This window comes from Phyllobates terribilis, unplaced genomic scaffold (genome assembly GCF_046119375.1).
Source record: "Phyllobates terribilis strain yellow unplaced genomic scaffold, ASM4611937v1 Scaffold_7__3_contigs__length_470593459, whole genome shotgun sequence".
Taxonomy (NCBI): domain Eukaryota; kingdom Metazoa; phylum Chordata; class Amphibia; order Anura; family Dendrobatidae; genus Phyllobates; species Phyllobates terribilis.
The window spans coordinates 385,625,869-385,642,966 of NW_027362767.1; the positions used below are offsets into that span (position 1 = coordinate 385,625,869).

Sequence of the window (17,098 nt, forward strand, 5' to 3'; positions counted from 1 at the left end):
CAGATTGCATCGGGCAATAAAATGTCCTTTAAATCTCCGCTAATTAGCTTTTATTGTGGAACGGTGCACATTATGGGCAGGAGTTTTCCCATATAATCAGCCTTCAGGCTTACTGCTCACATCAGTTAATGACAGGGGAACCAGCCTGCAGTAGCGATGCAAATACATGTCTTACATGTCCTGAAATATAACATAGGGAGAGATTAGGATCTGGCAGACTGAATTTAGCTGCCCCATCCTTTTCTTCTCTGGGGAGATAAGCTTCCGTCAGAGGAAGCGGCTTTGTCCCATCTGCCCGTGGAAAACACAACTCTCAGCTGAACAGCTACACATCTATGAGCACCTAATAATGAAGTTATCATCAAGAGCCATTAGATGACTTTTCATGTTGTACCGTTAGGGTATGTGCCCATGATGCAGAAATGAAGCAGAAAATTTCTGCAGATTTGACTTGCTTTTTTCAAATGCATTGTGACCTCAAATCCGTATGCGGAAACGCACAAATAGTGGACATGCTGCGGATTTTTCCGCAAGGAAAATCCGCTGCGGAAAATTCCGCAGCATGGGCACAGAACATGCAGATTTTCATTGGGGATCATGGGGCACGGATTACCAAGTGTTTTGCAAGCGTTTACGCTGCGGAAATTCCGTATCAAAAACGCTTGAAAAACGCATAGTGGGCACGCAGCCTAAGCCTCCAAATCTGTTGCTCAATTTGTGAGAATTCGTTCTTTATACAAATATGCTAAGGAGGCGCCCAGTGCATCCTGGGCGTGACCGAGCAGCTCAGTTCACCTTCCCACCTACATGTTTGCCCATTATCTCTGCCCTCCTTTTCCTTGATTGACAGCTCTGGCTTTAGAGGAGTCAGAAAAGGGTCGAGACAGATGGAAAACAAGTAGGTGGGAAGGAGAGCGGAGCGGCTCGGCCACGCCCAGGATGCACCGAGCGTCTTATTAGCATATATAAATAAAAAAAATTATTTATGGCAAATGCAGTGACTGAATTGGAGGCTAAAGGTATGATTTTTGTATTATAGCTACAGCATGTTCCTTACAAGGTGCTGAGCTTGGTTTGCACAGTTTGCAGCGATTCAAGCACAGCTATGGGTCTGAAACGTTGTGTAGAATTGGTAGGGGAGATCGTCACACGCTCACCTGTCGGGGTGTCCCAGATCTAGGAGGCTGCGACACTGTCGGGACAATTGAGCTATGGTCTCCTCGTAGTTCTCTATGGTCTGTTCCACCATCAGGTGCTTTTTCAGGAGCTGCAGTGTGCTCTGCTCATCCTGGTAGAAAGAAATGGTGTTGCTAAATATTAATAATTATGGAAAATTACTGATTCAAATCTAAATGTTAATGTGTGCCGATCAGAGGTCAGAGTTTCATTTTGCTTATGCAGAGCTCCAAATCCTCTGCAGACAGATTAAAGATCTCATATTCTGACTACCTGCACTCACCACTAGGAGGAGCTCAGGAACTAAATGCTGTTACCCAATATACGCCATAATAGTAATGTATGCAGTTAGCTCCTAAGCTCCCTCTAGTGGCAGCTGCAGGCAGACAGCAAATTTAGACTTTACATCTTTGTGTTTGCAGCGGATCTTGTTGCTGAAAAACAAAGCTTTTACTTTTAGGTTTCCCCACTGATAAATGATGATCGGGAAGTTGTCTCAACATTTTGTTTTAAGAGCAAGCAGTAAATAATTTAATTAAAAATCCCTAAGAAGTAAATTGCAAAAGTTGATTGTTTTTACATACCGTACAGACCAAAAGTTTGGACACACCTTCTCATTTAAAGATTTTTCTGTATTTTCATGAGTATGAAAATTGTACATTCACACTGAAGGCATCAAAACTATGAATAACACATGTGGAATTATATACTTAACAAAAAAGTGTGAAACGACTGAAAATATGTCTTATATTCTAGGTTCTTCAAAGTAGCCACCTTTTGCTTTGATGACTGCTTTGCACACTCTTGGCATTCTCTTGATGAGCTTCAAGAGGTAGTCACCGGAAATGGTTTTCACTTCACAGGTGTGCCCTGTCAGGTTTAATAAGTGGGATTTCTTGCCTTATAAATGGGGTTGGGACCATCAGTTGTGTTGTGCAGAAGTCAGGTGGATACACAGCTGATAGTCCTACTGAATAGACTGTTAGCTGCTTTTTTCTTGCCATAATACAAATTCTAAGTAAAGAAAAACGAGTGGCCATCATTACTTTAAGAAATGAAGGTCAGTCAGTCCGAAAAATTGGGAAAACTTTCAAAGTGTCCCCAAGTGCAGTTGCAAAAACCAACAAGTGCTACAAAGAAACTGGCTCACATGAGGACCGACCCAGGAAAGGAAGACCAAGAGTCACCTCTGCTTCTGAGGAAAAGTTTATCCGAGTCACCAGCCTCAGAAATCGCAGGTTAACAGCAGCTCAGATTAGAGACCAGGTCAATGCCACACAGAGTTCTAGCAGCAGACACATCTCTTCAACAACTGTTAAGAGGAGACTTTGTGCAAGGGGTCTTCATGGTAAAATAGCTGCTAGGAAACCACTGCTAAGGACAGGCAACAAGCAGAAGAGACTTGTTTGGGCTAAAGAACACAAGGAATGGACATTAGACCAGTGGAAATCTTAGCTTTGGTCTGATGAGTCCATATTTGAGATCTTTAGTTCCAACCACCGTGTCTTTGTGCGACGCAGAAAAGGTGAACGGATGGACTCTACATGCCTGGTTCCCACCGTGAAGCATGGAGGATGAGGTGTGATGGTGTGGGGGTGCTTTGCTGGTGACACTGTTGGGGATTTATTCAAAATTGAAGGCATACTGAACCAGCATGGCTACCACAGCATCTTGCAGCGGCATGCTATTCCATCCGGTTTGCGTTTAGTTGGACCATCATTTATTTTTCAACAGGACAATGACCCCAAACACACCTCCAGGCTGTGTAAGGGCTATTTGACCAAGAAGGAGAGTGATGGGGTGCTACGCCAGATGACCTGGCCTCCACAGTCACCAGACCTGAACCCAATCGAGATGGTTTGGGGTGAGCTGGACCGCAGAGTGAAGGCAAAAGGGCCAACAAGTGCTAAGCATCTCTGGGAACTCCTTCACGATTGTTGGAAGACCATTTCCGGTGACTACCTCTTGAAGCTCATCAAGAGAATGCCAAGAGTGTGCAAAGCAGTCATCAAAGCAAAAGGTGGCTACTTTGAAGAACCTAGAATATAAGACATATTTTCAGTTGTTTCACACTTTTTTGTTAAGTATATAATTCCACATGTGTTAATTCATAGTTTTGATGCCTTCAGTGTGAATGTACAATTTTCATAGTCATGAAAAGACAAAAAAATCTTTAAATGAGAAGGTGTGTCCAAACTTTTGGTCTGTACTGTACATTTTTGCAATTTTAATTATATTTACGAACTTGAGAATAACCCTTTTAGGAATTAACGAGGGCAGAATGTTGGACCTAAAATGACATGATTTTATAAGGTAGGCTTCTTTTGTCATTTCATCCGTCCATTATAATATACTTCTACTGTATATTAAATGTACATTAGATCTTTACTCAACAATAAGTCTCAGGAACTGTGTGAGGCTTCTAGGGTCGTCCACTCCTTGGAGTTCCAGGACGACATCAAAAAGCCAACAGGATTTAGTGAAAAATGAGCAATAATTGCGTTTCGGAACCAGTTTTGTAAAAGTATTTGCTCACAAGACGAAAAAAAATTTGGATTTCTGGAGGAAACCCAAATACAGAGAGAAGAAACCTTAGTAAATTAGTCGTTCTAAATTCTCACCTTTCCCTTCTCGTCATTCATCATCAGGAGCTCCTGCTCGCTCAACCAGGTCTCCACCTCGCCCACATCAAAGTAATACTGCTGCACCTGGTAGTTGATGTCCAGAAGCTGCTGCCGCCTTTCCGCCTCCTCCCGCAGAACATCCCACATCTCCCGCAGACTTTCAAACCCAATTCGGACCCCTTCTGCTTCTGGAGTCCGAATGCTGGCAATGGCACCGGCTCGCTCTAAGATGTCGTCCACGCGGGGCGAATGGACCTGAACCTCCCTCCTCAGGTTCTGATAATGTGACAAAGATTGGAGCAAAGTCATCATTCATCAGTAAGACATCTAGTAAGTCGCCTGCGAGAGTAATATGACTGTTCAGTAAACATATTGTCGGCATCCCATCCCTGGTTTTCATGAGATGTTCTGCTGACAACGATGATTTATAGGCGGCAGAAACAATCCAATCCCATAACGAACGAGCACTTTGTCGGGTGATCACCGGCATCAGTATACACGGGTCTGTGGCCGGGAACATGTGCTCTTGTGAACGCCCGTTCATCCTATTACTGGCACACGTACATACATGTATGTGCTCCCAATCAACTTCAGCATCAATCGGCTTCATAGATCTGGCACATGGCGCGGCCGGGCACTCACCTGGTTTTTCTTGATAAGTTGCTGCACGGTCTGTAAGTTTGTGCCGTGATCTTTTGATGTTGCAAGAGGAAGTCTTTCCTGTACCCAGGTCTGTCAGAGATTGAATGCAGAGGGAATAAAAAAAGAGTAATTGTGCACAATATCTCCATACTGTACAGACAAAGCTAAAGCCACGAACCCCAAGCATAAAGGCGGCACCTTGTACGACCACCTAACCAGCGTCCAGCCATACTGGATCCACTGTTCAAGGAGAAATCAATTAGATCTTTAGTTACATGACCTTAGTCCTCCCATGCACTAGGTGGTGATGGTGCTGACTAGGGGGATATGGAGACTACAACCCCATCACTCCTAGTTATTGCTCTTAGGTGGATACGGAGAATACAACCCCTGCCCTCCTAGTTACTGCCCATAGGTGGATACGGATACTACAACCCCTGCCCTCCTAGTTACTGCCCATAGGTGGATACGGATACTACAACCCCTGCCCTCCTAGTTACTGCCCATAGGTGGATACAGAGACTGCAAACCCTGCCCTCCTAGTTACTGCCCATAGGTGGATACGGAGACTACAACCCCTGATCTCCTAGTTATTGTATGTAGGTGGATACGGAGACTACAACCCCTGCCCTCCTAGTTACTGTATGTAGGTGGATACGGAGACTACAACCCCTGTCCTCCTAGTTACTGCCCTTAGGTGGATATGGAGACTACAACCCCTGTCCTCTTAGTTACAGTATGTAGATGGATAAAGAGACTAGAAACCCTGCCCTCCTAGTTACTGCCCATAGGTGAATACGGAGACTACAACCCCTGCCCTCCTATTTACTGCCCATAGGTGGATACGGAGACTACAACCCCTGCCCTCCTAGTTACTATTCAAAGGTGAATACGGAGACTGCAACCCCTGCCCTCCTAGTTACTGCACGTAGGTGAATACGGAGACTACAACCCCTGCCCTCCTAGTTACTGCCCATAGGTGAATACGGAGACTACAACCCCTGCCTTCCTAGTTACTGCCCATAGGTGGATACGGATACTAAAACCCCTGCCCTCCTAGTTACTGCCCATAGATGAATACGGAGACTGCAACCCCTGATCTCCTAGTTACTGCCCATAGGTTAATACGGAGACTACAACCCCTGCCCTCCTAGTTACTGCCCATAGGTGAATACGGAGACTACAACCCCTGCCCTTCTAGTTACTGCCCATAGGTGGATACGGATACTACAACCCCTGCCCTCCTAGTTACTGCCCATAGGTGAATACGGAGACTGCAACCCCTGATCTCCTAGTTACTGCCCATAGGTTAATACGGAGACTACAACCCCTGCCCTTCTAGTTACTGCCCATAGGTGAATACGGAGACTACAACCCCTGCCCTTCTAGTTACTGCCCATAGGTGAATACGGAGACTTCAACCCCTGCCCTCCTAGTTACTGCCCATAGGTGTATACGGAGACTACAACCACTGATCTCCTAGTTACTGCATGTAGGTGAATACGGAGACTACAACCCCTGCCCTCCTAGTTACTGTATGTAGGTGAATACAGAGACTACAACCCCTGCCCTCCTAGTTACTGCCCATAGGTGGATACGGAGACTACAACCCCTGATCTCCTAGTTACTGCATGTAGGTGAATACGGAGACTACAACCCCTGCCCTCCTAGTTACTGTATGTAGGTGAAGACAGAGACTACAACCCCTGCCCTCCTAGTTACTGCCCATAGGTGAATACGGAGACTGCAACCCCTGATCTCCTAGTTACTGCCCATAGGTTAATACGGAGACTACAACCCCTGCCCTTCTAGTTACTGCCCATAGGTGAATACGGAGACTACAACCCCTGCCCTCCTAGTTACTGCCCATAGGTGGATACGGAGACTACAACCACTGATCTCCTAGTTACTGCATGTAGGTGAATACGGAGACTACAACCCCTGCCCTCCTAGTTACTGTATGTAGGTGAATACAGAGACTACAACCCCTGCCCTCCTAGTTACTGCCCATAGGTGGATACGGAGACTACAACCCCTGATCTCCTAGTTACTGCATGTAGGTGAATACGGAGACTACAACCCCTGCCCTCCTAGTTACTGCCCATAGGTGAATACGGAGACTACAACCCCTGATCTCCTAGTTACTGCCCATAGGTGAATACAGAGACTACAACCCCTGCCCTCCTAGTTACTGCCCAAAGGTTAATACGGAGACTGCAACCCCTGCCCTCCTAGTTACTGCCCATAGGTGGATACGGAGACTACAACCCCTGCCCTCCTAGTTAATGTATGTAGGTGAATACGGAGACTACAACCCCTGCCCTCCTAGTTACTACCCATAGGTGGATACGGAGACTACAACACCTGATCTCCTAGTTACTGCATGTAGGTGAATACGGAGACTACAACCCCTGCCCTCCTAGTTACTGTATGTAGGTGAATACAGAGACTACAACCCCTGTCCTCCTAGTTACTGCCCATAGGTAGATACGGACACTACAACCCCTGATCTCCTAGTTACTGCATGTAGGTGAATACGGAGACTACAACCCCTGCCCTCCTAGTTACTGCATGTAGGTGAATACGGAGACTACAACCCCTGCCCTCCTAGTTACTGCCCATAGGTGAATACGGAGACTACAACCTCTGATCTCCTAGTTACTGCACATAGGTGAATACGGAGACTACAACCCCTGCCCTCCTAGTTACTGCCCATAGGTGAATACGGAGACTGCAACCCCTGATCTCCTAGTTACTGCCCATAGGTTAATATGGAGACTACAACCCCTGCCCTTCTAGTTACTGCCCATAGGTGGATACGGAGACTACAACCCCTGATCTCCTAGTTACTGCATGTAGGTGAATACGGAGACCACAACCCCTGCCCTCCTAGTTACTGCATGTAGGTGAATACGGAGACTACAACCCCTGATCTCCTAGTTACTGCATGTAGGTGAATACGGAGACTACAACCCCTGCCCTCCTAGTTACTGTATGTAGGTGAATACAGAGACTACAACCCCTGCCCTCCTAGTTACTGCCCATAGGTGGATACGGAGACTACAACCCCTGATCTCCTAGTTACTGCATGTAGGTGAATACGGAGACCACAACCCCTGCCCTCCTAGTTACTGCATGTAGGTGAATACGGAGACTACAACCCCTGATCTCCTAGTTACTGCCCATAGGTGAATACGGAGACTACAACCCCTGCCCTCCTAGTTACTGCCCATAGGTGAATACGGAGACTGCAACCCCTGATCTCCTAGTTACTGCCCATAGGTGAATACGGAGACTGCAACCCCTGATCTCCTAGTTACTGCCCATAGGTTAATACGGAGACTACAACCCCTGCCCTTCTAGTTACTGCCCATAGGTGGATACGGAGACTACAACCCCTGCCCTCCTAGTTAATGTATGTAGGTGAAAACAGAGACTACAACCCCTGCTATTCCTAGTTACTGCCCATAGGTGGATACGGAGACTACAACCGCTGATCTCCTAGTTACTGCATGTAGGTGAATACAGAGACTACAACCCCTGCCCTCCTAGTTACTGCATGTAGGTGAATACGGAGACTACAACCCCTGCCCTCCTAGTTACTGCCCATAGGTGAATACGGAGACTACAACCCCTGATCTCCTAGTTACTGCCCATAGGTTAATACGGAGACTACAACCCCTGCCCTTCTAGTTACTGCCCATAGGTGGATACGGAGACTACAACCCCTGCCCTCCTAGTTACTGTATGTAGGTGAATACGGAGACTACAACCCCTGCCCTCCTATTTACTGCATGTAGGTGAATACGGAGACTACAACACCTGCCCTCCTACTTACTGTATGTAGGTCAATACAGAGACTACAACCCCTGCCCTCCTAGTTACTGCCCATAGGTGGATACAGAGACTACAACCCCTGCCCTCCTAGTTACTGCCCATAGGTGGATACAGAGACTACAACCCCTGCCCTCCTAGTTACTGCCCTTAGATGGATACGGAGACTACAACCCCTGCCCTCCTAGATACTGCCCTTAGGCGGATACGGAGACTACAACCCCTGCCCTCCTAGTTACTGTATGTAGGTGAATAAGGAGACTACAACCCCTGCCCTCCTAGTTACTGCCCATAGGTGGATACAGAGACTACAACCCCTGCCCTCCTAGTTACTGCCCATAGGTGGATACAGAGACTACAACCCCTGCCCTCCTAGTTACTGCCCTTAGATGGATACGGAGACTACAACCCCTGCCCTCCTAGATACTGCCCTTAGGCGGATACGGAGACTACAACCCCTGCCCTCCTAGTTACTGTATGTAGGTGAATAAGGAGACTACAACCCCTGCCCTCCTAGTTACTATATGTAGGTGGATACGGAGACTACAACCCCTGCCCTCCTAGTTACTGCCCATAGGTGGATACGGAGACTACAACCCCTGCCCTCTCTCTAGTTCCAGCATGATACAGTGCAGAGCTTTTGAAAAAAACAAACCAATAGAGCTGTACTCACAAGTTCGTCTTCCAGGTCCCGGGTGACTTGATGAACCTCCTTAGAGGCCAGGAGGATGCGTCTTCTTTCTTTCAAGGGCTCGATCAAACGCACGATCCTAGTGCCGACCTCATTCTGCTTCTCATCCACGGCCTCCTGGCTCACCACATCCAGGGGGAGGGAGGCAATCTGCGCCTGCAGCTCTCCAACCTCCTTGTACCACTCCTGCATCTGTGACTCCATCGTCTGCATTAAAAGAGTCGAGGGAGGAACGGAGGATTTCTGAGTCAGGCTGCAGGGGTATTGGTAAAATTGTAAGACTCCTTACAACACGACGAACCAGGGGCGGAGCGGGAAGCTTCAGAAAATGAAGCAAATCAGTAGCTCCTACTGTGGTCTAATGGCTAGAAATGGAAAATGTCACCAGAAAATAATTCATTATCTAGATCAGGTTTTTATGGTAAATATTTTTCATTTTGATAATTATTTTAAAAAAATCTTGCAATTTTGAAATTGATCCTTAGGACTAATTTTAGACTTTTACTTTATGTTCTGTACAGATAAATCTTACCAGCCACATGGACATAGAAATCAATCGACTGGCTCTGATATACTGATTTTCTATAGGAGAGCTTTTTAAGCATGCTCTGATTTGGGCAAAGTTCATTGTGAAGGAAGGAGGAGGTGAGCTGTGACCATTGCCTACTATTATCTACTGTTTATAATGATGTTACCAGTCATTGTACAAGAGGGAAGGAGGTGAGCTGTGACATCTATTGTGAATGGTAAATCCTATGTTATCAGTCTTTATACAAGACCGGGGTGGAGGTAAGCTGTGACCATTACCTATTGTGAATGGTGGAGCCGGTGCTATCAGTCATTGTACAAGAGGAGAAGGTGAGCTGTGACATCAGCTACTGTGAATGGTGGATCCTGTGTTATCTACTGTATATGGAGGTTTTATCAGTCATTGTACAGGAGGGGGAGGAGGTGAGCTGTGACATCACCTATTGTGAATAATAGTTCCTGTGCTATCTTCTGAATTGAGTTGTGTTATCAGTCATTGTAATCTCTGTCTATAATCATAATTATTACTAAAAAATTTAGAACAGTAAACGAGTCTAGTGTTTAGCTTAGTGACTAGTTTGACAATTGCAGGATTTCTAAATGATTTAAGGATAAAGATATGAAAATTTAAAAAAAAAACAATATACAATTTGTAAAAAAAAAAATCAACATAAGAACCCGAGTTAAACATTAGGTCACTTTCTGAGGACACATTTCCTTTACTGCACCAAGAACTGGTCCACACAGGTAAGTAAACAGCGAGAATCAGAATCAAGAATATGCAAGAGTCTTAAAGAAGTAAAATCGAAGGAGATGCATGCTGGTGAGAATAAAACCTTTTTACAGAAGAATAACTGGAGCTTGATATCAGAGGGTTGAAGAAAGTAGAGTTTCACTAGTGATAGTGGAATATGAGTCCAGAAATGGTAGAAAGGACAGTATGCAGATAGGGATGCGAGAGTACACGATACCCACACACACAATATCTACTGTACCGGGGATCACAAATTGCACTGTGATGTTGAGATGGACAGTCATGGGTGTCTGCGTCATGCTGTAGGAAGAATGAGGTGTTTATGAATGATGAGCACTGAGCAAGCAAAAAGCCGAAATGTCATCTTTGCTCCAATGAAATACGCTGTACATGGAGCTCGGCACACGTGTATTCACAATGCAAGATATGAAAGAACTGACACCTCTGGTGTCCATGAAAGAATCCAGATTCAGCCTAGATTGGAGGGTAGAATGGTGGATAAAGCCCTGGATTGCTTTCATGACCATATGCCAACCATCTCAAGGTTTCAGGATGTTGCTGAAGACTGTTTTCTGCATTTGTCTCACATTGTTTTTTTCTCTACCCATCTATCTAAACTTTAATTTATTTTTAAATAATTTTGCTCAGCATGGAAAGTTATGAAACTTTGCAAATCACTTTATTTGGGAATTTGTTCAAAAATTGCAATAAAATTGGCTTCCACCCCCGGACTTTCCCCAGTCTATTTGCCTTCAGCTGCACTGATATCACAATGTACTCATTTGTAGGATTGATGCTGGCAGTGAAAGAGGAGGACACAGGTGCTGACACAAAAGGCCCTATTCATCAAAACATTTGCTGAAAAAAAGGGTTGTAAAGGCTTTGAAAAGTTGCAAAATTTTGGACTTTTTGTACCAGTTTCTCCCAGCTGCGCCAAAAAAGTGAAGCCGGTGTGGTGAATGACATTGTCAGAAGTGCAGGGAAACTGAAAAGGCAAAGTTGGAGGCCAATGAGGACAATTATTGTTGCCAGTTGGGAGGCAAAAAGTTTGGACTTTCTGGCAAGGTGAAGCTGGGGTGCAACAGACCGGGTGGAGCTGGGGCGCAACAGACAGCTCATCCATGAATGTTGGATCCTGTGTTATCTACTGTATATAGAGATGTTAGCAGTCATTGTACAAGGGGAGAAGGTGAGCTGTGACATCACCTATTGTGAATGGTGGCTCCTGTGTTATCTACTGTATATAGAGGTGTTATCATTCATTGTACAGGAGAGGGAGGAGGTGAGCCGTGACATCACCTATTGTGAATGGTGGATCCTGTGTTATCTACTGTATATAGAGGTGTTAGCAGTCATTGTACAGGGGGAGAAGGTGAGCTGTGACATCACCTATTGTGAGGTGGCTCCTGTGTTATATACTGTGTTATATACATGACGAGTTGTTGCGCCAGAAATTTCACTCCTATCTCTGGAGTAAGATTTCTGGTGGGCGCTTGCATAATTTTCCATGCTGGAAAAAATTATTAAAAACAATATATATATATTTTTAAGCATGTATTCCTTTTTCAAAACCTCATGTAAAAAAAATTGCTCCAAGATTGCTTCCGTTGGCAAAGTGAAATCTTTGTTGCCATTCATACAGTTTTTCTAATTCAAATCCATGTCAATAAATTACACATCATTTATTCAAATGGTTTTCGCTTGGCTATAGTAACAGGTAGATACACAAGTATTAGTCCTATTAAGTGGACATAATCCACATGTGGTCCTGCCAAAGTAAGAACTGTAAAAATCAAAGGATTTTACGGCTGATCATCGTTCGGCTGATCATAAGTACCGATCATCAACAAGTTCGGCTAAACTCACAGATCGATTTGGAAAATAAAAACCGAGTGCCTTTACAAAGTCAAATTCATCATGTCGTGCCAAACACATGTAGTTTCAGCAATAACAGTAAAAAATAAAAACCCAACTTTACAGATTGTCTGCTGTTGGCCATTGTACAAGTTTTGTGAACATTTCTCAATGATCGAGGGCTAACATCTGCCTTCTCTTATCTTTACCTTAAACTAATGAGCAGCAGGGAATAAAAGGGTAATTTCCCCAAATAAACATGTCATCTCCTATCCATGGGGACTCAGGATAACTTCTTAACACTGGGGGTCCAACTGTTTAGACCCCCAGTGATTCCAAGAATGGGGCTTCAGAACCCCAAGAACAGAGCTCTTGTGCCCCCTCCTAAATGGAGCGGAGATGTCCATGCATGGCAAGCACTTGGGTTATTGGCTAGTCTTATGGTTCTAAAGCCCCTATCTTTGGATCACTTGGAGTCTCAGCGATCAGCAAGTTAACTCCCTATCCCATGGATAGGAGATATCTTGTTTTTTTTGGGGGGGGGATAATGATCGTTTAATTCCTAGCTGCCCATTAGTGGTCATTCATTGACCACCAGAAGTATTTTCATTATTTTCCTGCCTAGGATTTGTACAGGCCAAATGCCATCTCTCCACATAGTATTCCAAATGGCGGCACCTTGAAAGGGTTGGCAAACACAAAGTAAGTCACAATCATTACGCAAAAGATTATAGATTGCAAATCGCTTGTGAAGCACCACATTAATGGTTAACTCAATTGGGCAGGGTTACCAACCCTGTCCTATATGTTGACAGTGCAAACTTGGACTCAAGAGTGTGAAATTGATAATTTTTCGGCATAGTCAGACACTTTTGTTTAACTTCACAGCAGAACTCTTTGGTTTACTTTGCACCAATGTTCGACCACCAAATGCCCAACTGCTGCTTCATTCATTCTTTATAGGGCTTCCAGAAAAAGCCAAGCGCACAGTTCGCCAGCCTTAAAGGGAATGAATGGTTCTGCGGCTGGGCATATGTGCTCTATTTTAACAGGGATAAAAGTGCCCCGTTTTGCCATTTGGTGCGGGTCCCAGCTGTCTGATCCCATTTATCAATAAGGGGTTGTCCATGAAAACAACTTAAGTCATATTAGTAGCTATGCTTTGAATGTAGCTAAGCCCAACCTAAGGATTTATATGGCCAACCGCGGAGATCTTTGGAAAACTATAAAACAAGTGACTCACCTCTAGCTTCTTCAGATGCGTATTAACAGTGGAAATATCAGAAACAGGTTCCACAGGTTGCAGTTGCTCTTCCAGCCGATGAAGTCTTTTGCCCAGGTCTGAATAATTTTGCACCACTAGTTCGGCCTTACTAGTCTGGAAAAGCTGCTGAGCTTTGGCTTGTGTACTGGATTCAAGCTCCACCCAACATTGACGGATCTCTTCTATCTTCTTCTTTACCACACCGGCCAGCTCTGGCTTTTCTTGGATCAGCTGATGACCTTCCTAGGCAAATTAGACGCCAAAGAAAATAGTTCAAAAATGGTTCTCGATCATATTTTCAGTTTTAATTATTATTTTTTAAGGAGGTACTATTTCTCCTAGTGAAGACTTATAGTTCACAAAGTGCATTCTGTTAAAAGGGTCCGCAAATTTTTACAAACTTTGGTCCGGGAAGAAAGAAGCTATTTGCCTACTGCTACCTATTGGACGTAGGTACCCTAGAAGTCATTTTCTGAACCCTAGAAAAGCCTCCACACACAAGTTAAGAAAACGTGGCCAAAGCTGAATCTTCTCTAAAGGGAAGAGACACCCATCTACAATGTAGACAACTGTTTGGTGGTGGTTTACCCTTCATCAGTGCAGAGCAAGGTAATGGTCCCTTGGGTGAAAAGCCTTTGACAGAGGGCATTGGGGTAATGTTTTGGGTTTTTCTTTGTTGAGACTGCTAAATCATATAGGTAGACTTATAGGCCAGGTAATGCAAACTAAGGCTGGGCATTGACTTGCCACTCCCAATAGGTGGCACCAGAAAGTCGCAAGTCATGGCTTTTTTTTTTACCCAAACGATAAGAATTATAGAGATCTGCAATGTAGAAGCCACGACAGGATGTTTTATATCTGTCCTGCTAAAATAATTCTGTTGTGAAAATTCAATTTAATTTTATTTTGTTGGATGTCATAAAGAGATGTCAAAAGCGAATATCAGAGGATTCATGACACAAAAAGAAGGAACGGCAACACAATGGAGCTCAATGTTATTTTTCATTTCCTATGGCCCTTGATATCATAAAAATCAGTGGCATTATATAAGTGGTTATTAGTGATGAGCGAGCATGCTCATTACTCGAGATTTACAAACATGCTCGGGTGTTTTCCAAGAACCTTCGGTGTGCTAGGGTGTTATGTTTTTGTCACTCAGTGCTCATGATTTGCGACTGTTTGACAGCTTTAATACATGTGAGGAATGCCTGTTTCTTAGACATTCCTCACATGTATTAAAGCTGTCAAACAGTCGCAAATCATGAACACTCAGTGACTAAAACATAACACCGAGCATCGCTGAAGATGCTCGAAGATACGCGGCGAGCACCCGAGCATGCTCGCCGAAAAGGTTAACAGAACATACTCGCTCATCACTAGTGGTTATCCATTTTTTTCCTACATGAGAAGGACACCACCCACCCCTAAAATTACTTGATCACAAGTTTTTCTTGCTGGAATCAACTATAATCTGTTTTGGAATGAAAAGCAAGTATTCAGTTCCTCTGCACTGCCCCCACAGGGAAACTGCTGCATTACAGGGTAACCAAATACTAGGTCCTCCATGGAGAAATACTTTTCTAGCCTGACTACAAATATCTTTCTGTTCTTCAGAAACTTGTAGAATCCTTTGTGCCCCAAAATCTTTCCCTAAAACCACTTGTTTCTTCTGCTTTGACATTATGTTTATAGACACCTATAAAGGCAGGTTCCTCAGTCCTCAGCTCAAACTGACTGTTCAAACCAAGCTCCTGAGCAGTGTAGTGCAGCTCTACATCCTATTTTTGCTCCGTCTTTTTTTTGATTGACGGCTCTGACTTCTGAAGTCAAACAAGGACAGAGACAAATGGGAAGAAGCACTGAAATGCTTAGCCGCAACAAGAGTGCACCAAGTACCTGTGCTTGGTTTGAACAGTCATTTTCTGCTGATAGATTCCATTTTAAATAATTTTTTAAAAATTACACTCTGTACCCAATCTCCCCCGTAGCTCCAGTTGTGGCGTTCACTTGGTCCTCACTGGTTTTTGCTTTTTGGAAATGGTTGGAAATGCCAATGATCGGCCGAGCGAGAATTTATAGACATTTCTTATGTGTCAGGGACGGGACCAGTAAGCAGACACCACCTTAGATTAGGGATCTGTGGGGAATCGGAGAGGATATATTTTTTCTTTTATTACTTAATATTGACCAAGTTGTTTTTCTTGCTTTATATAAGGGGGGTAACTTTCAGATTGTTTAGGCGTTTTATTTCCACCCTTCTGGCTATGATGAGGTGCGTTACGTCAGGTGAGCCGTCTCTGCGCTCTCCTGCCCACACACCACCAGTCACTCATCCTCAATGTATGCAGCACAAGGATCTCAATCTGTTACTTCCCTCAATTCCTCCCATACTTCATCTTCTTATTTTTCCTTCAGAGAAAAAGGGGGCAAAATAATCGGATTTAATGCAAATTGGTGTCTGGCTGGTAAAAGCTGAGATAAGCTCCTCCAAGAAATGCCTGGGAGCCTATGATATGTCACATGGGTGAAACACGTCTGAAGTCGCCGTATCTGGGTCATGTTAGTCGCATTTTATATGACAGAAATGAGAATTAAATACAACGTGATATTATTCTCTTCACTGATCCTATAGCTGAGCATAATTAGATCATTACATCTGACCTGCTCATATCCGGAGAGGAATGCAACCTGCCGGACCACCTGACTATGGCGGACCCCGCACTATAAATATTCTGATTTCATCAGGCACCATGTAATGCTTTGATTTCTACAGTGGTGGCGCTGCAGTACAAATGCAATGTTTCGCCTCAGATTAAAGATAATTTTTAAGCGCCATTTCAAAGAAAAAGGGAGCGCTGGATTTATCGGATCAGTCACAGTCGCAGATTGCGGACGTGACTGGCTCTATGTGCAGTTTCTCCGCATAGTGGAAAGGTGCAGGAGCTGCCTGCATTTATATTATTATTATTAATTATTATTACAGCGCCATTTATTCCATCACGCTTTTTATGTGAAAAGGGGTATACATAATAATTTATATGCACTGGTCTAGTCCGTAAATTGGACCATTATAATGCATGCTGCAATTTTTTTTTTTTTGCCGCGGACCCAAGGTCAAGTTAGTGTGGAAGATATACCCATTAGCACCAGCACATTGGCTAACATTGGGTCCACACGTACAGCACACGGACCAAAAACACATCAGTCTGAATGGTACCCATAGATTCATCTTCCAGGCTTTTAAACTCCGTGAAAAAAAGGCATTTTTGTAATTGTATTACATTTATATAATGCATTTTATTGGCGTTTTGTGCAGTCTTTTTCCTAACTTTATTTTCAGGACTTTACAAAGAAGTCTTCGCGAATGATAGCAAAAAAAATTGCAGTACGCTCTGTCTGTAAAAAAAAAAAAAAAAAAAAAAGTTACAGATCCAAAAAAGCCACAAATCAAAATGAACTGTAGAACATAACATCAGGCTGAAGCTTTCTTGGCCAAGAAAAAACACATATGAATGCGTCATAAGTTAAGTGGCTTTTTTCACAAAAATGGAGCTTGTAAAATCAGACTTGATGTCATTTGGCAGAACTGGGAGCAGAACGTACTCCGGGGCGATTGTGATACTTGAGGGTAATTCGCCATTTTTGGGACCAATCTCAAGTACTAGTGAATCAGAATAAATACAGTCTGCACAACGGCAAACAAAATTCTAAAATTATTAACCTAAACATTT

The 17,098-nt window shown here is 43.9% G+C and overlaps 1 protein-coding gene across 1 annotated transcript in view; it reads right to left on the bottom strand.

Moving 5' to 3' along the window:
• Positions 1–17,098, bottom strand: part of SPTBN4 (spectrin beta, non-erythrocytic 4) — a 140,777-nt gene that overhangs the window by 23,892 nt on the left and 99,787 nt on the right. Inside the window, exons 21-25 of the mRNA XM_073641480.1 lie at positions 13,347–13,610; positions 8,950–9,174; positions 4,443–4,532; positions 3,798–4,076; positions 1,158–1,288 (exon numbers count right to left, since the gene is read on the bottom strand). Coding sequence (XP_073497581.1) covers positions 1,158–1,288; positions 3,798–4,076; positions 4,443–4,532; positions 8,950–9,174; positions 13,347–13,610 — 989 coding nt within the window. The remainder of the gene's footprint in view (positions 1–1,157; positions 1,289–3,797; positions 4,077–4,442; positions 4,533–8,949; positions 9,175–13,346; positions 13,611–17,098) is intronic.